The sequence below is a fragment of the Excalfactoria chinensis genome, chromosome 6 (genome assembly GCF_039878825.1).
Source record: "Excalfactoria chinensis isolate bCotChi1 chromosome 6, bCotChi1.hap2, whole genome shotgun sequence".
NCBI lineage: Eukaryota > Metazoa > Chordata > Aves > Galliformes > Phasianidae > Excalfactoria > Excalfactoria chinensis.
Window position 1 is genome coordinate 9,754,820 of NC_092830.1, and position 25,302 is coordinate 9,780,121.

General features: G+C 40.0%; 1 protein-coding gene across 3 annotated transcripts; it reads right to left on the bottom strand.

The window, feature by feature from the left end:
• Positions 1-444: 444 nt before the first annotated feature.
• Positions 445-17,151, bottom strand: LOC140253743 (protein FAM13C-like). Of its 3 annotated transcripts, none has more exons than XM_072339531.1 (4): positions 15,891-17,151; positions 11,683-11,739; positions 9,810-9,993; positions 445-688 (listed from the first exon to the last, which is right to left on the bottom strand). In XM_072339531.1, exons 1-4 carry the CDS (start codon positions 15,950-15,952, stop codon positions 635-637), a joined length of 357 nt encoding a protein of 118 aa, XP_072195632.1. In that variant the 5' UTR covers positions 15,953-17,151; the 3' UTR covers positions 445-634. The 3 variants fall into 3 exon arrangements, 2 of the variants coding, with proteins under 2 accessions (XP_072195632.1, XP_072195633.1); XM_072339532.1 differs by lacking the exon at positions 445-688 and adding an exon at positions 7,738-7,858; XR_011903971.1 differs by lacking the exons at positions 445-688; positions 11,683-11,739 and having other exon boundaries at positions 7,795-9,993.
• Positions 17,152-25,302: the final 8,151 nt, after the last annotated feature.

Genomic DNA, 25,302 nt, shown 5'->3' on the forward strand with positions numbered 1-25,302 from the left:
ATGAAATGAGCAGGGTTTTAGTTTGAAAACTTGGTGGAGTTTATTTTCATTATAGATAATTTGCTCATTCTATGTGTTGTGCTGCTCATTGCTTTTGAAATTCATCTTGGATTACAAGTACTTTATCTCTGTATGCTCTCAGGTCAACGCGCATGTGATGTTCAATGCATGCCTTCTATATTTTGAGTATATTCAGTATGCTGAATATATCCTCACAGCAACTTTTATCTTAAGAATCATTTCTATCTTCCTAGAGAGGAATGTCCTCAAAGCAGTAATGTTAAGAGACTATTTGTTTTGTACAGCTGGTTTACAATTGGGTAGTCTGCCAAAGAATTCTCAGTAAGTTTGTGTTGTTATTTTGTGATGTAGGGATTTATATCTCTGCCCTGCTTTGCTCTTGAAATGCAACTGATGATTTGTGGCTGTGGTGATGCATGGAGGTGCAATAATATTTCATTCAATTGCAAAGATTAAATGCCAAAGATAGATCACTTTATTAAGTTTCTTTACACTTATTTAATTAATAATAAAAAATCAATGTGACCTTTTTTCATGTTGTGTTTGCAGATGCTGGTAACTGTATTACAAGTTATGCGATCGCTGACGGTTACATGAGGCACAACGAACATCCTTAGGAGCTGCTTGAAGTTCCCTTGCATAGTGAAATCCTTAAGTAGTTTTCTTGCTGGAGAGGAAAGAGCAGGTAGAATACAAGAAGGTTGAAGTGATATTTATAGTACTTATTAGGTGTAATAAGTTGTCATTTAATTCCACAATTCTGCATTTACACAACAACATCACCCGAGAAAATAGATACAGAGTAAGTGTTCTATGTACAAAATGGTTATATTGTTTCATACCATAATGAGTTTACCATTTATTTGAAGCCACAGAAGTTGCTTGAACCATGCTTGAAAGTTTTTCCCATTTGAGGTAGCGGATTTAGCTGTAGAGAATTAGTTTTCATTCATCAGCTTCCAGTCAAACATCTACACAATAAAAGCTGCAGAAAGTTGCAAATGACATAGTTTAGTGCAACAGAGCTACTTCCACAAGCCAGTAGGACTGGCTGAATTAGAGCCTACCGCGATTGCAGCTCCTGCAAGAAGTGGCATCTCAGATGTTGCTGGAGTGAGAGGTAAGATCTGTTCAGTTACTTTTTAAGAGAAAGGTGCTTGTAGAACAGTTTATTATCAAAGTGAGAATTGGCTTGATGGTGTGATTGCACCCGTGTTAGTATTTCACTGTAGAATCAGTGCAGTGTAATGCAATACCAAAAGGCTTTACAAAAATCAAGGACATGTATAGCAGTGTTCAAAAGGTTGTGACCTGTGGTACTGGGCAGGTATACTGACACTGATAAGATGGATCTACAGCTGTTTCACGGGAATGTGAACTGGGACCTGCTATCTACAGAATACTAGATGACAGTGATTTGCAACATCTGAATGCCCAAAGAAGATCATGGCATGCCCTTTGCAGAGAGCATCTCTGTGGTAAGTAGGCAATGAATCCTGCTAGAATATGTCCAAACAGACCTTTGAGAGAGGATACAGATTAAGAAAGCAACATATTTTAACAGTTTCATGGGCAGGAGTTAGGCTAATCAATGTGACAGCCTAAGATCTGAGCAGTCTTGAATACTGTATATTCATAAAGACAGGAAATAGATGGTGTTGCATAACCCGTTGCTGCCAACAAGATGCATTTTGAGAACAGAATAATCTGAATGTCTTTTAACTAAATTAAGAGTACTTAGCCAATAAAATAAACTTTTAATTCATGCTGTTTTTGAACACATTTATCTGTATATGAATTCACTGGTCCCTGTAAGTATGCCCGGAAGTATTCTGCCTGCAGATCTAGGTAATGCCTAAATTTACTGTGCGCTGCTGTAGCTTAAGTAGACATGATTTTCTTCTCCCTTGCAGATTTTCTGTACCATGCTTTGAACAAGAATAGTGACCCTGCATGTATTTAATCAACAGCATGTGTTTAGCAACAAGTTCTATGGACAATCATAGTGTCAGTTTGCACAGTCCAGTTTGCACAGTCCAGTTTGCACAGTCCAGTTTGCACAGTCCAGTTTGCACAGTCCAGTTTGCACAGTCCAGTTTGCACAGTCCAGTTTGCACAGTCCAGTTTGCACAGTCCAGTTTGCACAGTCCAGTTTGCACAGTCCAGTTTGCACAGTCCAGTTTGCACAGTCCAGTTTGCACAGTCCAGTTTGCACAGTCCAGTTTGCACAGTCCAGTTTGCACAGTCCAGTTTGCACAGTCCAGTTTGCACAGTCCAGTTTGCACAGTCCAGTTTGCACAGTCCAGTTTGCACAGTCCAGTTTGCACAGTCCAGTTTGCACAGTCCAGTTTGCACAGTCCAGTTTGCACAGTCCAGTTTGCACAGTCCAGTTTGCACAGTCCAGTTTGCACAGTCCAGTTTGCACAGTCCAGTTTGCACAGTCCAGTTTGCACAGTCCAGTTTGCACAGTCCAGTTTGCACAGTCCAGTTTGCACAGTCCAGTTTGCACAGTCCAGTTTGCACAGTCCAGTTTGCACAGTCCAGTTTGCACAGTCCAGTTTGCACAGTCCAGTTTGCACAGTCCAGTTTGCACAGTCCAGTTTGCACAGTCCAGTTGGCACAGTCCAGTTTGCACAGTCCAGTTTGCACAGTCCAGTTGGCACAGTCCAGTTGGCACAGTCCAGTTGGCACAGTCCAGTTGGCACAGTCCAGTTGGCACAGTCCAGTTGGCACAGTCCAGTTGGCACAGTCCAGTTGGCACAGTCCAGTTGGCACAGTCCAGTTGGCACAGTCCAGTTGGCACAGTCCAGTTGGCACAGTCCAGTTGGCACAGTCCAGTTGGCACAGTCCAGTTGGCACAGTCCAGTTGGCACAGTCCCTGTATTTTGCTATGTGTTTTAATAAAAAACATCTCTTTATATGTTCCTTGTATTTATGTTTCACATATTGCTAGTTGGTTTTTATATCCTCTTGGGAGAACTTACATAGGTTGATTGAAAAACTTACATTTTGCAGTTTGCAGACAAGAAGTCAGGATGGTGACGGTAACTGGGCATAAAGGATACTGATGTATCAACACAAGATTGTTTCCAAAGCTTTTTACTGTAACAATCAATAGAGTTTATCTCGTTGCTACAATGAAAGCGAATGTAGCGAACAGCAGAATGAAAGGCGTTCGGCTTTCCGTTACCTGGCTGCTGAGAGTCGTTCCTGCCACTGGGGGGCGGGGGTGAAGCCGAGCTCTGTGGCTCCAGGTGTGTCGTCCACCCGCCTGTAATCAGGTCCTGGGTGCGTGAGCGTTTGTGCTCTGCTGGCAGCCTGCGTGGGGTGACCGCCCCGTTAGCGGGGTGCGTTTCTGGGTGCCCCGAACTGGTGGGAGAAGGAGCCTCCCTCGGCCGTAGGGACGGGGGCTGCCCTGTAAGCCCGGGAGAAGCTGCCCCGGGGTCCCAGGCCCTTTGCAACGGAGGCGGAGGCTGGGGGTCCCCTGTAAGCAGGGAAGCTGTCTTTTGGCCGCTGCTTTTTGTGTGCCCGGCACCATTTGCCCGGTCTGCCCGCCTCTGCGATCCCCCGCAGCACCGGCTGGAAGTCCGCAGTGAGTCAGCGAGGTGAGAAAAGCTGCTCAAAGCGGGTTTTGCCGGGGTGAATTGGGTTGGGGGGGCAATGCGGGGAGGAATGCAAGGCCTTCCTTGGCTGGGTGGTTGCGTGACCCGTTCGTTTGTCGACGTCGGGTTTCCCTTTTTTTTCTGTTGTTGGGGCTTGCCGCTCCGCGGGTCTGACGGTGTCGCCGCTGATGGTTCGGGAGCTGCTGCGGAAGAAAGAAGAAGCGGCGCGGAGGACCTGGCCGGCAGGAGCGAGCACGATGAGGTTGCTGTCGATTATCGATCTCCTTGACTTACCTTTTGTCCTTGGAAGCCTCGGTTCAAGTAAGTGTTTTGCTCTTTTTAGCTAACTTATTGCCACCATATACCTTTGAGAATAGAATTTATTCTCATGTTTTCTTGCAGCGACGTTTGCTTTTAATCTCTGGCGTGCACTGAGTTTTAGTTTTAAATGATGTTTCTGGTTCTTTGAAACGTCTTTCCTATTGTTTGAATTGTCAGCTACCCATTAGTTTCCTTTCTGCACCCGTAAGGAAAATCCTTTTATTGGAGCTGTGGGTTATACTGGCCTGTTTTTTGGTTCGTAGTCGTGACTGATATGGCACAGCTCTTCCCTTAATCTCACCCACGTCCTCTGTCAGGCAGGGTCTGCTTTAGATTTTCAGTGAAGTACGCTGCCTCACTTCCAGGAACGCTTTTGCTGAGCTTTTCTTCCGTTGCAGTTTGTCAGCACTGTCTGCCAAAGCTAGATATTTATTTGGGTTTATGGGATGAATTGGGTACTCAGGGGTAATTATATTTGCCTGGTTCCCCATCTACTGTTTGTGTCGTTTTCTCTTCTGATGCTTTATTCTTCCTTTCTTTGAATGTGATTTTATTGGACTTTATGCATTAACGTGGCCCTGATCAGTGGGCCTGTGTGGTTGCGTGACTGTTTCAGAAATGAGTCCCGTTGTCTGATTCAGTTCTTCCTGGGGTGTCGAGTCACCGGAAGGCTTGCTTTGTAGGGCCCGGGATAGTATTTTGGGCAGTAGCCACGTGCACGGGGTCTGTTTCCAGCAATCCAGTGGTTGTAAGCATGTGGTGTTTGGGTGGCCTACGACTACAATCTTTTCACACATCTCATACCTCGTTTAATGCTAGGAATCAGACTATTTCTTTCTCCTCCCATTTTTGTTGTGACATTGCTCCTCCTTTGTCTTATCTTACAAGCTCTCCTATTTAAATGTTCTGGCTTTTTAAGGCATTTTTTTGTTTTGCTTATAGGTGACAACAGTTACAGGCACTGGTTGTTTGGTTGAATTGTGAGACTTACAGTGACTGGAGTGACCGCAAGGCTAGTTGTGAGCTTTGCGACAACATCTGCGCCCTTTAGGAGGGTTGCAGTACCCACAGGTCCATCACATGGCTTGAAGCAACCGCGAGGCCTGTCATAGGGAGTGGAGCAGCTGCAGGACTTGTCGCAAGGCTTGGAGCAGCAACAGGGCCCGTCACAGGAGCCGGAGCAACCCCAGGGCTGTAAATGCTGCAACCTGGCTGTTCTTCAATGTTGGGTAATCCTGCTTTGGTTTCAGTTTTTGGAACTGCGATTAAATTCACAGCTGCAGAAATCTAGATAGCAGTACTCAGTGCTTGTGTCTGTTGCCTAATGTACTCAATATTTTTAGAAAGAAGGAGAAAAAAAAAAAAAAAAAAAAAAAAAAAAAAAAAAAAAAAAAAGAAGGTTGCCAAATACATAAAAAAAGAAATCAAGTTCCAAACTAGGGACGTCAGATGGGCCCTAGTTAGTTTCCATTTATCTCATGTATTTATGGAACAGATACATCTTCTAAATGAAGCTTATTAAGCAGTCTTTCAGTGTTGTTGTACTTGACACGTATCCTCTCAAACGGTTTATAGACAGTGCTTGTCAAAAGTCAGAAAGAACTTTCTCTTACATCCTCCTGTCCCTCTGATAGAAGATGAGGGAAGGGGGGAAAAAAATGTGCAGTTCCTTGTGTGTCTGAGGTATGTTGCACCGGGAGTTGGGAAGGCAAAGTCCTTGCTGATGTCCTCCTGTATATGTTTACAAAGCTATAATGGATCATTAAATTAGAGCTAGTGATAGGTTTTTAATTCCAGGTGGGAATGGTTTTGTTCATTTAATCGGATGTTATGCATATCAGAGATCAGGAATCTCTGGTATTTTTTGGGGAATCTTAATAATTGCCACAGCACTGAGGCTTCTCTTCAGCATGTAGCAGTATGGGCTTTCTGTTTTTCCTTTTTTGTTTTGTTTTGTTTTGTTTGTTTTTTAGTTTTAAAGTATTGGGTTTTTTATTTGTTCAGCACATAGACAAGATTAATGTTGTCATTTTTCTGTTCATGTGGAAATTATGACCTGGAAGTGACCAAAACCTCACGCAGATGACAAATTCCCTGCAGTTACGAAGTAACCACGTGAACTGATTTGGTGTTGTGATTTAGATTCAGTCATTATCTATCTCCATCTGCTTTAGTATTTTTAATCCTTTTAAACACTTGGCCTAGGTTATTCCGTGCAAAAAATAAATAAATGTATATATATATATATATATTCCAAAAATCCGTCAGGTTTATGCTGATAACCACCTTGTTTTACTATTGTTCTCAGTTAGTTCCATCAGATGTACTCTTCTGCAGTTCTGAACTTTTGAACTGAAATGCTAAAACTAAGCATAAGTTGTAGAGCAGTTTGAAAAGCTGTGAACTTCTCTAAGACCTTTTAGATCCCATCTGTTAAAGGGCAGTTATTCTGCCTGGTTATTCATATTCATATTCATTCTTACTGTTTCTTATCATTTAGGAATCTATTTCTAGTTTTGCTACGACCAAGTCCACTTATCTTATCCATCCTATGTGTTTTCACACAGGAAAGTCCGCGGTAGTTCTTCAAACAGCACCTTTTGAAAGGTTTTGCCTGCTCCACCCAGTGTTCCGAAACACAGTTTTCTGAGTAGTAAAAGTCACCGTTCATTCCTCCATAGCAATGAATCCATGTCAGTCCTGAGGTATGTCTATTTCAGCACATAAGTTAATTTTTATTAACACAGGATCTAAAACAGAGTATTAGTCTGGTAAGGAACTGCCATTATATTCTATGTATGTATGTATAGTCTGTAAAGCATTATATTCTAGTATGTGAAGTCCACTGTTTTTCTTTCCTTAGCAATTTTCTTTCCTCTTGTGCTTTTTCTGCTTTTATAAGCAGGGTACTATTTTTCTGGAGACATTGACAGCAGGCGTTATTCAGCGCTCATGGAGAGCCTTCAGTTAACAGGCTTTAGCAGGGGGGTTGGAGCTTGACGGTCCTCAAGGTCCCATCCAACCCAAACTATCCTACGATTCAGTGTTATTATCTTATTATCAGATCATACTTTTCCTTACTGGCTTTTGGAGTTATTTATTTACATGTCAAATTATGTCTCCACTACAGACAGTAACAGTGAAATGACTCAGTGATGACTGTGTGGTACAGCTATATTTTAAGGAAATAGATTTGTTTACCTTATGAAGTACTGAAGTCTTGAATTTAGTAGTCAGATAATTATATTTGAATGTAATACAGCAGACGATTTTGCAGCCTGATTTGCCATCTCTTCCAAGGAAAAAGCACATACTGGGAAGCGAGGGTTGTGATTTTAGCTTGTTTCAGAATAACCTGTTTTTTCAGCATTGCTAACTAGCATTTTATATTGTTTACCAATCATCAGAAATCCACTTAATACAAGATTATTTCTGGCTCCTTAATGTCCTTCTGTTGTTGTTGTTGTTGTTGTTGGTTTTTTTTGTTTTTTTTTTTTTGTTTGTTTTGTTTTGTTTTTTCAGCTCTCTTATCATGATGCAGTGGAAGTGTCTGCTAAATCAGCTGTCTCGAGCACGTTTACCTTTTCTTTCCCCTCCACGTCAAACTCACGATGTCACTCAGATGTCCAAATAATCCACTCTAGACTGTGATTTTCAAGGAGGAAGACACTTGCCAAAGATTGTGGTAGTACTCACCCCTATGCTTTAGTGTTTTAATAGTGCATTCCTATTTAATCTTAATGCATTCAGTCAGTAACTCTTCTTTTCTCATCATTTCAGTAGTTTTTTTCTTCTCCTTTTTCCTATAGGATATATTTTTTCCCACTTGGTGAGTTGATGCCAGCGGAAACATTGTTGGAGTTCAAAGGGGAGAGATTGTTTGGCTAAAATCTATCAGTACATTGTAAGTAATCCTGCATCACAAATACATTTGATTATGGTTAGGAGAAATAGCAGCAAAGTAGTTGAGTTTTATTAGTGTTGAAAAATGTGTACACTTGTCTATTCTCGGTGCTATTTCAGAGAGAATTCTTTCTTTAATGTCAGTTTATTTTTATGTGCTGCTGATATCAAGATGACAAACAATAATGTTACAAAATGTGTTGTAAAAGAAAAGTATGATGTACTGCAAATGGTGACTAAACTGTTCATCCTCATTTTTCTGGTCTATTGAAAAAGAAAATATTGAAACTTTTCTTTTACAACACATTTTGTAACATTATTGTTTGTTATCTTGATATCAGCAGCTTTTATGTACATTATTTATCTCACTGAAAGGCTTGGTGGCAAGGCATTTCACAGAAGGAAAGTGTATACAGTTGCACAGTGTTTCAAAGCATCAATCTGGTCCACTTTTCCAGGTAACAACAATATGCACATAAACAAGAGCTGAAATCACTTTGAGCTTCAAAATGGAGAGAGGCAGATGTGACTAACTAAAATTAAGGGCTGCTAACACATCTGCAATAGGGTTTTAAAGGTCACAACACAACAAGGATCTCAGTGAGAAACTCTACACAGAAACAAACACATTCCAGAACACTTCTGCAAGTAGAGGCCTGTTTTTCACAGGCTAAAATGTTAGACATTTTGTGTTTCTAAATTCAAGCCCTAGAAAATTATTTGCCTGACACTGTGTTTTATTCTCGAAACTGCAAGTCTGAGTTGCAGTGGTATTTTATGACTGCCTAAATATATGAACAAGAAGTTTCCTATAAAAGAAAACTTTTGACATCTTTGGGACACATAAAATACCATGGAGCAGCAAATCTGTGCTGTGAGAGCTCTCACTGAGTGAGAGATGCAGGCATGACATACTTAGGAAGGGGAAAGACAGGAGGCTCAGAGGTAGCTGAAAGAGGAAGAAATGATCTATGAATCAGATCTTGCCCTTTCTTATGACTTCCTTGTAACTCTTTGTCTCACTTTGCCCTTCATAGGGCAAGATTTTCAGTCATTTATCTGTCACTAAGCACACACACAAAAAAAAATGCAGAAGTTGGTTCAGAGCACTTCATAAAACTCTCTACAAATTGCCACCTGCAAGCAAGACAAGACAAGAAACAGCCAAATACACCAAATATAAAAGAAGATATGAACTACAGACATCTCACAGGCCTTGTCTCTGCTAAAGGCTGCCAGTATACCAAAGTTAACATCAGTGGTCTTGTCATGAGAGTATCTTTAGCTGAAGAGTTAAACCTGGAGAAGAGCTCTATTCTTTACACTGCACATAAGACACAATCTGGTAAGCACCAGGAGGGAACAGAGGCGCTACCAAGAAATGCTGGGGGGTGGTAAATCTAAGTCTATGCAGCAACGTACCTGAACCATCAGCTGCAGAGGATTCTTCATTTATAGCCTATTTATTTATTTATTTATTTATTTTTATTTTTATTTTTAATGGCTTTTAGAAAAGTTACATTTCTCCTCCCCTCCGCTCATGCCAAAGAAACCCATGAGCAGAGCAGTGGTACTGGACTCCACAGTCTTCTGGAATTAATGTATCATTTAAGGATGAGAAAAACAGAAGGTAAGACATATCAAACCTTCCCATAGGTGGACAAAATACTCATGTAAAAGATCCTCTCTAATCAAGTAGTCACAGGTAATCTGAAAAGATTTGTACTTCTGGAGATATGCTCTCTACTCACATCTGACAACACCTGCAACCTCTCTGCAGTTCCCTGCCTCCAAGAAATTGCCTGTTATTACAGGAGTGCCCCAGAACTCCAGGTCACTTACAACTGGAGTAGATTAGTGTAGAATCATAATCACGTCATGGATTTCAGTTTTTAGTTTGCATTTCAAAAAGTGGCTCAGACACTGTGTCATAAACTTGCCATTAGTAAATTCAGTCTTTACCTGACTTTCCTCATGGCTTTTTCCATTTTCAAACTTTGAGACAGGCTTAGGCTTTCGTAGCTTTAAGTTACCCATGTCAGGCTTCAAAGCCTGCTCCTTGTGTTGCTGAGCGTCTTGCAATGGCAGCCACCTTTCTTCTAAGATAGCTGTGTTGTCTGGATAATTTTCTTTGTTATCATCATCTCTGAAAGAGAATTAAAATGAAATCCATCAGACAAGACTTCAGACACCTGTCAAAACATTATGAAGAACAGCAACAAGAACTTAGCTACTTGGTGTTTCAATTTTATGAGGCTGTTATCTACAAACCAAGCGCTGCATATGTTAGTGAAATGATTATAAGAAGCTACTGTTTATTGAAAATTCACAAGCTAGACTATTGTTCATATTATTACCTATTCAGTTAGGGGTTTCATTTGAATAAGACTAGTTTTGGAGGCACTCACTGTCCTCAGTGCTACATTTCTCACTCCCCAAATAAAACCTGAAAATTGTTCATGCAGCAGACCCCTCCCCGTCCAATGCTTCACACTAATTCATAATCCCACAAAAATGATGTTACACAGAGTACTGTCTCCCTACAGTCACACTTCCCTTCTGACACTTTCTTTCTTGTATGTTGAGGACTTTTGTAGAGACCAAGGGAGGCTGGCACACAAAATAGGGTTTCAACAACAGGAGAGATGTTTGGGTAGAAGGAATAAACCAAACATGCTACCAGTTTGCAGTGAGGTCCCCCTTTGTAACAGCACATCTGCTGGTTTAAATAGACATTGTTCATGGATACTGAGTTTTGCTTACTCTACAGGGTGGAAACCTGCCCTAAAGAAGACCTTGCTGGCCTTATCTGTACCCAGCCAATCAAATCTTTGGCGGATCAAAGGTATTCCATGAGGAGCAACCCTGAACGGGGATGCAAGACTGCTTGTGCAGCTGGCAGGATGAGCAGATGGTCACTACTGCTTTGAAGTCCCTGTCTGCTGCTTAGTTTGTTGGTGGAATCTAGATGTTAGCTTCAGCTGGTCAAATAAGGTTTAACCAAGAGATGAACTCATCCCTGGAGTGAAACTACCATGACCAAGAGACTCTAGGGGGTACTGAATTAAAATGCCCAGAGATTATTTTTTTTTTTAGAAATACTATCTTGCTAACACAACGTTTTAACCTAAGGATTCGGAGCTGCCAAACTCACTTTCCATCTGTGACCCAAAAGCCTCCAGATGGATGCTTGCAGGGTGTTTACAGACTTAAAACCATTGCTGCCCACGCCTTCTGCAAGTGTCCTCTAAGGCAGTTGTTACAGGGTAAGTTGCTTTACATGGTATGGGCATTTCAACAATGTGAAGTGTTGCTAATTTTAAGGTTTCATCTGATTTAAAGAATCTTCCTGAAAGGTTACATTGCATCCTCTAGCAATTAACTAACAGGCATAGCCATGAGAGACTCATATGTCAAGAATACTTCAGTTAAATTAGTGTGAAAGATTTTTTTTTTCCCCACAAGAACTCTTCAATATGTGTATCCTTGCACAGTTACACAGCTCCACTTATTAGTGCTTTGTATCAGGTGCTATACAGAAGAATTGGATGCAATAGTATCAGAGCTGCACCTGAATGTAACTATTGTGATTTTAAGTTAAAAAACATAAAACATAATATATTTATATAAAAACATCTAATTCTTATACTGTTTATACATAAATATTTAGAACAAAAATGCACTTCCCACAAGTAGTAATAGCTATAGCAGATAATACCTTAGAGATTATGCATTCTCTTGATAAAGAAAGGTTTCTTTCTAATGATTTAAAAGATGCATTCTGGCAGTTTTACTTGTTGCCAGTGTAATTCAGACAAAATTTGCAGCAGAATACCTGGGGCTGGAACTGGTTTCTTGAGCTCCACAGACAGAATCTGAATCCTCATCACACCTTGGAAATGGATACAAAATAATTGCTGATAAATAATTTCTGCTACTGCAGAAATTTAGCTTTCAATAATCATGACCATGCAGCTCAAACAAAGCATAAACACATTTCATTTTATCACACCTTGGCTGGTTTCTTTTAATGCTGCAGCTTCTCCAGTGATCTAAATCTCTAAGTCTAAATCTCAGAGGGAGAAAAGGATTTGAAATGTTAAGCGTACACAGTTTGGCATACATTTTTCAGCCACCTGAAAGTAATGATAACAAAGAATTCAGAAGTTACTGGGAAAATTACAAGACAGTCTGAGTTCTATTTTCTTAAAATATACTTCATGTAACAAAATAATAACTAGAAACAATTTCTGCCAGACTCACAATAAAACATTAACAACAGTAGAGCGGTCATTCCTCGTGCTCTGAGCAGCAGGGAAAGGAATACCCAGATAAACTACGAAATGATCATTAATCTTGAAAAGTGAACCATCAGAACTGTTCAAAATGCATGAAGAATCATAATCAATTCCATCCCATTAGGTAAAAAAAGCACAATTGCCCTCAGACTGCATAATCAAACGGAGAATTTCTGGATAAATATGCAAGGTACCAGTGATGAACAGTACACTGGGCACTAACTTGAGGGAATTAAACAACTGCAAAGCCAAAACCCATTTTTTTCTTCAAATAAATGTGCATGTATTCATTTGCACAAACTCCCAACAAATAAATACATACCCTCCCAGGTATAATTTCTGGGGAAAAGTTGGGGCCCTCTCCTCACCCTCTGTTCATACTCACAAGGCACAGACACTAAGTAGGCCTGGATCACTGGAGGTCAGCTGGCAGAAGAATCTCTTCATTATGAGAGAAGCAACCTGGACTTATTAAATTTTTAGAAGAGCTGCCCAGCTTAGGACAGAGCACATTAAGTGATAATTTCATAGCACCGCATTGCAATTTGATGGCAAGGTTTTTAACATATTCCTCTTCCCTGCCAGTCTTCTGCCAGTCTTTCTCAAAAGCCTGACTGCTGCAGAAATTATTTAAAGGGACACTCAAGTGTTCACACTTCCTGAATAAATCAGCATTTGGATGAAAGCATTTGCTGCACACAACTGGAAAATATATCTACAGTTGCTTGTTCCACCTTATCACATAACATTACTGCAGTGGGTGCAGTTGTGCTCTTCCCTCTGAAAGGATGGTGGGCAACTGAATACAGCCAAGTCTGTGTGTGCGTATTTGTGTGAGTACTCCTAAACTTGGACAAGTAAGCCAAGGGATCACCTGCTCTCAGCTGGCTGTAGTAAAGGTGAGCTGGAGAATCAGAAAGCCTAAGTAAGCATCTAGTACCTGATTACAATCGTAAATGAAGACAAGGTACAAATACTCCAACTGAACATGGCAAGATGTATTTGACTAACTAGATACCAGTAGATAGAAAGGATTAACACAAATGAATCAGAGAAGACAGTGGCCATCATGCGTTGAAAAAGACTGTGAGGAAGTTCAGCAGCACCAAGTCTGAAAGGGTGAATAGTTTTCCCTCAGCAAGGGTAAATACTAATTGAGAAAACTCACTCACATAAGACACTGCTTAAGGCCTAGACCATAGTAGGACTTATTAAAAGATGAATTCATGATATAAAGAAATAGCCACCATGAAATCACAGAGTGTTTTCACCTTGGTTTCTCTAAGAAATGCAGCTTATGTGCTCTTGACACCAATTTGTGCATGTGAGCACACAAATGTTCATGCTCCTCTCCTCCCATTTCTAACCCCCACTGTGCAACTTCAGCTGTATTTAACAGCTAGGGCGATATGCAAGAGTTTGATGCATTTTTTTAAAAGCTTGTGGCCATGTGGACTAGATGGAGTTGTCCCCAACATAACTGCAGCAGCATCTTACTCAACCCTGAAACATCAAAGTATACACCAGAACAGCTTCAAGACATAAATCCACAGGGGTTGAAGCTTACAACGGGCAGGAGTTTGGCTGCTGACATCAAGGATGGGATCCCAATCCACGCAGACTTTGCTCTGACTCTCTAGCAATGCCTCTGTATTCCTAAGGTGGTTTAGTGGGAACACCTTTTTAATTTTTTTCCATGTTCACCTTTCAATAGCAACCATTTCACTACAGCTGAAAAACCGCTTCCTTTTGCAGACTTGACCTTTAAGATGTTCACGTGAACAACTTCTCCACCAGGCTGCATGCACGGCTTCCTGGGAACACAGCAGCCCCAGGCACTTGCCTTATCTGGAGATATGTTCCTGAAAGTATTGTTTCACTGGTTTTACATCATTCAGAGAAGTCAAATGGGGATGACTACCGTTGCATGGCAAACTCTCTGTTCTGCTAAATAGAAGAAACCTATTTTCAGATATGGTCACAGCACAAACAATGAGTGCTGAAATCTGCAGTAATTGTGTGTCCTCACAAACAGGCTTTGGGGGCAGGCTTTAAACAGGATCTAGGGAAATCAACACTGGAAACCAAGTTGGACAATGCTTTTTGAATGATGTTGTCTGTCTGCTTTGTTTTCTAAAAGCAAGTTTCTACTTCCATGTTTGGTAAGATAAGATTATGAATTAAAGGCCCTGGAACAACACCAGCAACAGCTTAAATGAAGAGATTCAGCCTTCAGACAACAGCCCATCTCTGCCACGCTGCCGCCTCTCTGTTCCACACAGCACTGTCTGCACCCATCTCCCCTCCCTTTCCCCAGGGATGCAACTCAGCCTTTCTTCCCTTGTCTTAATGATCACACAAAGCTGCAATGAGCAAAACCATCAGATCCATGTCCCAGAAAACCTCAAGGGTGAGGCAGGCAGCACCAGGCCATGACAGAGGAATCTCTGTGTGAAACACAGATGGATGCCAGGGGACAGAGCAAAGGAAGGGAGACAAAGAAGGAAATATATATATATATACACTACCTGAAATCTGGGTATTCTTTTATGAATTTTACATACCACAAATCTTAAATAATACTTAACACTTAAATAATAGGGACACATAGAAACAATTCAGAATGATTTGATGATTTATTATCTCCTATTATCTTTCCATATTTACCACAATCACACAGAAAGAACAAGTAACTTAAAATATCAAAGAAAGCAAGGCAAAGAATGTAGGAGGGAAAATTTATTTAAACCCCCTCAAGAAATGTTGCTTACCTTTTCCTTTAGTGATTTTGACAACACTGAGTGATAGCACAGACTAATTTACAGCTTGGCCTGCTTTCAGAATGCATCCCCATAACACTTAAGCAAACAGATCACAGTCCAGCCAGGGTTTTTTAAATTATGAGCATTTTAACATTGTAAAACTCATCTAATGTACAAACAAATCTATAAATCACTTCCTTCCTAAGATACTGCTTGGTGCATTAGTGCCAAAGAGTCTTCCCTAAAAGGTTTTGAAACAATCAAAAGCATGCAAAATAACACACAGAATATCTAAATCGAAGCGTTTTAAGCTGGAATAAAAAAAAATGATCATTTCATTTGTAATCCTCCCTAAGGGCACTGCCTTTGTAACTTTCCAATGTCCTCACCCTCTTCTGTTGTCTCTTTATGGCAACAACAAAATCAATGCATATGTCCTTATGATCACGATAAAGATGAAAACCTTCTTAGTGAGATTATGGAAATAATTGCAAGGGAACAATGTGTTTGGTGCCTGCTCTGTCTAAATAATGCTTCTGTGTTTGTTGTCTTTTTTTTTTTTTTTTTTTTTTTTTTTTTTTCCCTAAAAAATATTTTTAAAGAATTGTTTTTCCTACTAACACATGCAGGAAATGCAGGGCATGCATTCTGACATGCTTGTGTTTGTTGAGATCATCAGTACCAGAAACGAGCAATACATTCACTGGAGATTTATCCTACACTGAAATCATGCACTTAAACATTTGTGATGTATGTCAAATTTATATCCTCCCAGAAAAGTACTTTATTGCCAAATGGTCTCACAAAATGTAAAGGCGGCTGTTTTATGCAATTCTTTTCAGAGTCTCAATAATATACTTAGATTAAGATTAACCTGAATCAAAATACATGACAGAAAGCTGGGGACCTCTCACACAGTACTTGCAATTATTTACTACCACTCTTATTTAAAAATAAGGCACATCTTTAAAGTGTTGACTTACTCTGCTAAAGCTGTGGTGTTGAAGGAATTATCCTGAATGCTGAAACAGAAACAAGAAAACATCAGACAAGTCAGCAAGGCAGGCAGGCTCCCTGTTTCCTTCTCAGTTGTAGAAACACATGCACAAACATGGCATTGCACGGCAAGTCTGTGTGTGTTAGCTCTACATGCGCGACTGTACCTTCAGCTGCTCTGCACATGCTCATAATCAAGGAACCACAGGGATTAGCCCTACAACACTTACAAAGCCCATCCAGCAGTGCTTTGAATAAATATGAGGATGCAGGTAGCCTGTGAGGCTCAGAGAAGGATCATATTCTGTTGCAACAGTAACGCTGCCGCTAATAAAAGCTGTAGGTTTCCAAACAAGTATTTGTCATTCTGCTCTTTAAACAATTGCAATTGGCTAATCAAACACAATGTTATTTTTATTTACTTAAATAGGATTGTTAAAATATCCCGATTCTTCTCATTATTCTTCTCATTTAGAAGTCTTTTATACACTCAGCTCATAGTCAGATCCCAAGGGAAGCAACGAAAAAATAATCCGGGAGAAAGAGCAGTTCAAGTAGCAAAAGGTTATTGAGCAAACAGCAAGGAATAGATGAAACCATTCCTAAGAAAGGAATAGGCTGCTGCCCTTCGGCAGCAAAATTTTTCAGACTTGATGTAATACGTTCAGGGTCAGCTCAGGATACAGCAAATGGCTGGATTTGAGGCAGCGGTGGAATTCCCCCTTAAGCAACACCTCTCAAATCCAGTTGGAACATTCTGAAATTTTAGCAGCAGAAAACAAACAAAATCTATTCTCACTGAGACATATTAGGGCAGGGAGGAGGAAGAGAAGGCAATACAGAGAGCTGCATCTTCCAAGCACTCCTATTTGTGACAACGGTACCACACAAACCCCAGCAGCACATGGAGCAGGGACACAGACAGGCGCAGCATCCCTTCCCCACAGCAGCTCACATCACGGCGTGGTGTCTGCAGCAGCAGCCAGGGCCACAGAAGTGACAATTTCCCTTCTCTCCCAAACAGTGCTGGCAGTGTGCTTTATCTTCATCTCTTCCCAGCCTCTCTACCTGCTTGCACACAGTGTTTGCTCTTTTCTATATTTGTATATTTATTATATTTCTATTTCAAATATTCAAATATTTGTATATTTATTATAATATATATTATTATTTATAATATTATATATTTATTTATATATTATCAGGGAATCTGTCCGTAGGGACTTCTGCCCTACAAAAAACAAAAACAAAAACAAACAAACAAAAGAAACAAAACAGGTTTTGTGAGTGGAGGTGAATAGAAAAAAAGAAGGAGAAATCACAGCTTTTAATCACAACATCACATTCACAAGCACCACAGAGTGATTAGGATAGATCTTAAAGAGACACTACATATTTATTCCCATTCCCCTTCCTACATACATGCACACACACACAAGAAGGAGAGGAAAAACAGGATGATCGTGTGAACATAATTTCTCCATTTCTACATGTTAAGGTGAAATTCTCTGCTAATTCACCCCTGTACAAACATACTGCAATGTCTTGTTACTACCATTAACACGACTGAACACCAGCTTGTAAAACAGAGATGCCTTGGACTGAAACCAAGTTTAAAATGTCATCTCTTACATTGTTTGTATGAACTTTGGTGCTATACAGCTGTTACTAAATCTCTTTTAGGCATGCTCTTTACATTTATTTCAGGTCACTCACAAACTTCCATTTGTTTTAGTGATGATGCTGTACCAGTGTTGTGGGATAGTCTCTTTCTCCAAGAATGTGAAATTATCCAGAAAAAAAAAACAACAACAAAACAAAGCCAAACCAACACAATAGTTTCACATAAAACAGAATAACATCAATAAATACGTGAAAATAGAGGCCTGCTAAAACTAGTATCCTGTTTCGGAGCTAATCTTCCCATCAGATGGATTAAGCCAACCTTCCCCTGCGGGAACTCAAGGGAGGGAGCTACAGTAGACTCACAATAACTTTACATCCTTTCTTTTACTCCCAGAAGGAAGGAATTTCTCTTTAAAGGGAAAAGCATCTTTCACAGATGATGTTGACAGGGGCCTATGGCTTCCCCCTGTCCTTTCACATGTTTCCCATGTGTTCTGTATAAGGGGCCAGGACCAAACACACTTGAACTTGTGTCTTTTCCCTCTATGCTCCAATTGCAGACATGTAGTATGAAAAAATAATATGGCTGTTACCTCCTCCTTTTCAACAATCAAGTTAAAGTCACTCAGGCCTGAAATGCTGTAAAACCATTCTTCAACATACCAGAAGCTACTGTGCCAGGTATATTTTGTCACCTCTCAGCTGATAATAGAAATGCTGGAAAATTCCAAAGTAAAAAATCTCCATAGATTTTGGAGCCTCTAAAATATGTTGCTGTTCATTTCTTAAACTTTGAGTGAAAGATAATCTTGTTATGGATAAGTAGATTGGTATAGAAATTCCACTTTTCCTGTTGTTGTTGTTGTTGTTGTTGTTTTTTCCCACCAGGGTTTTCTGCTAGCTCAGGAAGAAGAGTGAGGTGGGAATCACTTGGTCTCCAGCTCAGTATTGCATGTTATAAAGACGTGCTCAGGACAAATTATATATTCCTAAGTTCAGAACAGATTAGTTGGCATTATAAGCACAGATCAGCCAATGAATTCTATATGTAGTATGGTATAGCCTAAGTGCAGAAGACTATAAGAGAGAGGTCATGAGACAATTTGAATGTGATCATACAGGCAAAGGCCATTATATAATTCACATGCAAAAAGCAGTTCTGGCTTCAGGAGAACAGAATGAAGCGCAATCAAGACCGAAAGGCCAGATAAGAAGGAGATATGGTGAAACTTGTTGATCTGTAGTTGCCTAAATGCTCACCTACCTGCAGACCTTGAGGCAGCTTGGTTTCACCTGTGCAGCAGAATCATAACCACATTTTCTATACTTTGCTCAACTGAGTAAATGACCGTTCTCATAAGATTTGTGACACAAGTAAACGATGAGGCCTTTCAATCTTAAGAACTAAATCATGAAGAATTTGTGCAGGGAACTAACCAGAATGTTTAGAGGGGAAATTACTGGTTTACAAAGAATTGTAGCCTCTCTAAGGTTCTGGGAAGCTACTATTTCTGTATTTAGCATACACTATCTGCTTATGACAAATTCAGTGCAATCCTAAAGTGTAATTATAGCATTTACTGTGATACTATTTCCTTGATTATTGCTTTAAATTTTATTCCACAGTGTACAAGGTGGTTGTGCTGAAATAGCTGCACCAGAGACAATTGTGTTTCACACTATGGTTAGGCTATATGAGGGAGCTGCACTAGATGATGCAATGGAGGGACACAAGAGCTGTGGTGTTACATACTGCGCATGGCAAGGAGGCCGCAGTGGCTCCCTCCTGTCTGGAAAGACATTACTCATGTTCCATTTCCCAAATAAAGGGAAAGTTGGAATGAGCTCTCCCCTACTGCCTCTCTGAATTAAGTCATCTCTGCCAGAACCAGCTGAGCTTGGAGACTCATAAAAATATTGAGCAAATTTGTTTGCCTTCGAGTACGTGTGTTCCTGCCAAGTAGCAATGCCCTGAAGTGCTCCAGCAGTCCATTATCTCTCTCTCAAATTGTAGCAGAACACAGATGCACTCAGTCCTACCTGTGCAGATATATAACATATTCTCTTATAGACAGAATACATTAAAACCCACCAAGAGCAGATTAAACACATTTGCTTGTCAGGTTGCACTGCTGCTTCTGAGGTCACAGTTACAACCGAACACTTATTTAAGCAGAAAACAAATGGATGGACTCTGCAGTCACTCCACTTCACCTTCAACAAGTCTCTACTAAAGCACCAGATTTTTACGGGCTAAGAGTGAGGATCATTCTGCAGCACAATGTTAGCGCTGTGGGTCATTTCAGTGTGTTGTCCTCTCTTCAGAAGTGTTCCTGCAGGATACTTCTGCTACTCTCTGATCACGAAGGCATAAACAGAGGAACTGTTAACTGAGAGAAGTCACATGCTCCTTTCTTGTAGTGAGAAATACCAAATGCTACACCCAAGCAGCTTAAAATATTCAAGTGTTTGATGGCTTGTTTACTTGACACACAGTCTGCCTTTTTGTGGGTAATGCTCTCAGAGATATCAAAAAACTGCTTAAGACAAATTAAACTAAAATACTGCAATTACACACAGAAGCCAGTTTGTGAACACTCAATCCAGTTTTCTGTATCTATGATTTTCTCAGTGACCTAATTAGCACGTCATCTGAGTTAATGGACCTGGGGGAAAAAGAGGCATTCAGCTGATCCTGCTGTATATCTTAAAATGCACAGACACGCTCACACAGGAAGAGATTCCAGCTGAGCGTAGGTTTTGCACAAAATCTGTAGAGAAGAATCCCAAGAATCATGATCCAGCACACTGGGATGCTTGATAGATTCAGCTCTACCATTCAAATTGATGCTACTGGCTGAGTCATTAAAAACACTAAAACTTGTCTGACTGCAGTCATCCACTGCAGGTAATTTTGTGCTGCCACAGAAGACAGAACAACTTCCAACAAGGATGCACAAAAAATCAGGCTAGTATCAAAAAAGAACTAATTCAGAATGAGTTTTTCTTCTGAGTATTGCAAGATGGAGGAAATATACACACACATCTAGTTCTGATGAGGCATCCAGAATGCCTCAACAGATCACTTAACCTAAAAATAAACATCTTTATTTAAGAAGCTTTGATCTTTAGCACCACTGACATAAGAAAACATCAGAGTTGCACGAATGACCTTTTTGAAGGAACTTCTCCTGATGTGTCCCAAGCTTGCCATGTTCCTTCTGCTTTGTGACAGTAGGAAGAAAAGTGGGGTTGGTATAGGCAAAGACGCTGTGCAAAATAATACTTCCCTGGAGTGGTGCATGTGGGAAGAATGTGTTTAGATAACAGTAGCAAATGTGTTCCTGCTGTTTTGTTTTTGGTGGCTGTAGTTTTTTAATAGACTGTTCCATCTTTGTTGTTCTAGATATCTAACAGTGCAGTAGCACTGCAGGGTCAACACTTCTACACTCCAGACTGATTTTGTTAGAGAACTATAAACAGGATGGAAAACATTAAGAGTATTAATTAGTATTACATACAGTAAAGTTAGTAAGAGGAGAACGTCACAGACATCAATAACAAGGAAAGGCAGGACTAGGGATGTTCCATAGTTTGCATTGTATGCAGCCACACAGTTTGGCTCAAGGTAAGCCCAGACATGAAAATGATACACAATGTTTGTATGAAGATGCCCTCATAACTCTTGGCTTTTTCTTCAAGGGTTGACTGTTACCATCTAGAACCAGGCTGACTCTACTGGGCAATCTGCTTACTTTCTGAAAGGAAAAAATAAGCAAGAAAGCATGCACACACTTTTACTCAGAATTGCCTTAGCAGAACTCCGCCTCACCATCTGGGAATCCAATTGTGTAACCTGTGTGCATGCAAATAACTGTGCATGTGTGTACAAACATGTTTCAGTTATTCTTTCATACATCTCTCTACATACAAACTTGAAAAGGGCAAGTACTGAAGTCTTTCTTTTTCCTGCAATAACCTCCTTACTTATGAGATACTTTGCAAACCCACACGTAACTAACACAGCAGTACATACAACACTGGTTCTCCTGCAGCTTTATCCTTTAAATGAGCCAGAATTATACAAAATGAGATCTAAACCAATTTAGAAATCACATAACAAAACCAACTTACAACACTGCTTGATGTCAGAGTTTATTCTCTGTGACATATAGGAAAAACCACTCCAATTAGCATTATCAAAGAGCTCCATTATTGGTAATTATGTGTTTTCAACAGGCAGCTGGCCTTCTCCCCTAGCATGCACTGAGCAGTACATGATGATTGCTGATTCATCCTAGTGATGTCCGAGGGACAGTTCAGGTAACATTAAAAGCAGATTCGCACAACAAACCCCCTATAAGCCCCTTTCCTAGTTTACAAAACACTCGTGTGTTTTCCTAATGCTCAGATTACAACATTAAGAGGCTGCTCTCAGAGGGCCAGGTAGGTGCACCAGTGGTCCACACAGAGCTATGCTGGTTTATGACACCTGAGGAGGCTGCACGAGTATTTATAGCCTAGCAGGTCCAATCCTTTGGATCCGATGTGCCAGAACACTTTCTGGGAATAAAGCCAGACAGACTCCTCTAGTCTAAGAATAATTCTTTTTCTTAGCTTACTTTCTACTTTCTCCTAAGCTTTTTGTTTTTTGGGTGTTTTTGTTTGTTTTTTGCACTACAGGAAAATCTAATTGGCTCAGAGAGATTATGAGTATTAAAATACACACTAATCACAGACGTGAAATGTAGAACTGCACCATTCTGTGCTACTTAACTTCAACATAATTGACTTTCTATTTATGAATTTTGATTATATTCAGAGCATTCTGATTAACTGCTGCTGTTCACATGACAGCAGGAATAATGACTAAAACTCAGAATGAGAACAGCAACAAACACAGCTAACAGCTAATAAACTGCAACGTAAGGATCTTGTAGTATAATAAATATCAGAACTACTTCTCACCCGGAAACAAAACTGGTACACAAAAACACTTGGATGTTAGATATGAATTCAGCTTTACCTCACATTGCTGCATATTTTAAGTCCAAAAAACTATCAATAACATTGCTTCCTACATTCCATGTGACAAAGATTCTCCATTTGCATGGAAGATACATAGGAGGCAATTGACTACAAAAGATCTCATGGACAGTATTTTAACCCCATTCACTTGAGTAAGTATCTCTTCTTTAAAAGTAGAAATCTTCTTATTTCCTTAATGAACGTTCATTTACTTTGAGTATATTATGTAATTGTATGGTAACTGTTAGGTCATGGCTTGAAGCACTGATTGAGCACCTGGGGAAAGGACCCAGTCAGCCTTGGAAGCACAGGTGAAGACAATTCAGCTGTGGGACTGGAAGGGGTGAGCCTGGCTGCACCTCTCTTAGACCCCATTTAAGGGTGGCTGGGGAAGGATCTGTGGTGGGAGATTTCTCTTTTGTGGAGTTTTTCCTGGGTGCCTACATCTTCAGAGACAGGTAAGCACTTTTCCTTTGTAAGTCCTTTCCTTTTGTGTTAGTTCCTTCATTATTACACCTCCTGTACCACCATTCCACTGCAGTAATCTTTCTGATTGTTGCAGTTATTAAGCCAAAAGTTAATTACATGGCCTTTTCTAGGCTCATTCATGTCACAAGTCTAAAAAAAAGATAGATTTAACTTCTCACAGGCACCTTTGGAACTCTTCCAAACCACTTTACTTATGGGCATCGGCTCATCTGGTCTTGAAGTGGCTTATGAAGTTCCAGTTAGTCATTCTCATTTCTACAGAAAAAAAAAAAAAAAAAGTGTGACTTTTTCTTTCCAAGCTGTTTAGTTTGAGTATCTATTCATTCTAATATACAGTCATGACACTTAAAACCTCTGATTCAGACCATTAAATTTCCCAATATCGTGATCATTGACATCAGAAAAGCCACATCAGTTATGGCATATTCCCCTACAGTTGTATTTCACCAAAAAGCTGTGAATGTGCCAGTCAGCATCAGCCATGGTCAGTGAGCAACTCCTGCACAGCTTCTACCTTGCTGTTTTAATTTCTTCTCACAGCAGGGAGTCCTCTTTCATTTGACTTCTATCTGGGCTTCCAATCCAACCACCTACTCTTTTCACTTCTTGAAAGAGTGATGCATCACTCCCCAGCACAGATAAGAGTTTACTGCTATGAAGTTTGTGGAGATGTTCAATGATTTTTTTCCCCCATTAAGCACACACATAGATAAAAGGAAAAACATGGAATCTCTTTTATCTGAACATACACTCTAGGCAGAATGTATCTTTCTGTCAGGCCAAGTAAGAAAATCACAGAAATTAAATAAGATAATCCTATTCAGTAATATTAAGCTTTGTGGAGTAAAACCAGGACTGTATGGAAAATGTAAGTAAGGAGCATAGAGATGCATTACACAAAATGTTCAAAGTTACCTTTTCATTATTCAAATGCAGTTTCTTTTGTGTAATGGCTGTTCAGGAAAAGAGATAAACTTGTGGCATGCACTGAAACACAGAAAACATGGAACCTAATTTTGTTACAAAGCTAAGGAGGTAGGCACGTAACAGCATGCTGTCAGTACTCATAGTTTTGTGTTCTCTTTAAACACTGCATGTTGCTTAGGAGTGAGTTATTTCATACTGTAATCTTGGCTCCCTTGCCATGCAAAAAATCTCCTGAGCTAGCAGTGAGTTCAAGCATGTTTGCAGACATGCCTCATGTATGGGACATCTCCATTTCTTAGGTAGCAGAACCTTGCCCTGTTACCACACAATCTGAATTTTGACATAGCAAGTCTGCAGGTGATCTGCCATCCATGGCACCACCCGGAGGTCTTTATGTTAATCCTTGATTTACCTGGTGTCATACTCTGCAGCTCTTTCCAATTCCTGAGTGCACGTGCTCTTCCAAGGACCAAAACAAACCATAACCAGGTTTTGCAAGAGCCATCTTTTCATGCTAACTACCTCACTGACATCTCCAGAATTAAGTCTGTGAACCATTGTAGCACACACTCTGGACAGCAGTTGGCCCTTTGGTTTTAAAATGATTTCCTTTTTTTTAGTTATTGCTTTAAAAGCTCACATCCTGGGCTAAAAATGTGTTCTAAGGCTCAAAAAGAACTTGAAAGCAATTATTTTTCTCTACAATGATCTTATGCAGCTTTACAACAACTGATGTTGCTGGAAAAATTACCCCTTCCTACATAAATGTGCCCTCTGAAATCTATTCGTGACTCAAATATTTCCTGCATAAGATCTCCTGAAAGGAAGCAGAAACATATGAGAAAGTCATTTGTTTGAGCAGAAGCTTTACTATTTTGCTATCGATTGCAAGAGTTCTGTTACAAAAGGACAGTGAAAATTGCTTTTCCCTTTTGAGGCATTGGCATTCTTTTTTGCAAAGCCCACTGAGTGCTCTTCATGACATCATTGCATTTTCCGGTTCAAATTGTTTGTCCCTTGACCTCTTTGATAATGTTGAGAACATTTTTCTTGGTTTTATATTATTCAGTAGAGAAGTGAAAACAAAGTGTTTCAGTTTTAGTAATATTTTTTGTGGAGCAGTCATGCAGGACCAATTAACAAGACATCAGCCATGAAGGAAACATAATTTCTAGGTAAGCTATCAATTTTTGAGAGAATCAGAGTCACTAGAAAAATTTACAGAAGTAGAGCCAGTGAGAAGAGTAATAAGTTATTGTTGAGACCATTTTTGTTGTTGTGCATGGAAAAAGAGCCTTGTCTTTGTATTAACAAAAGTGCCAACAGTAC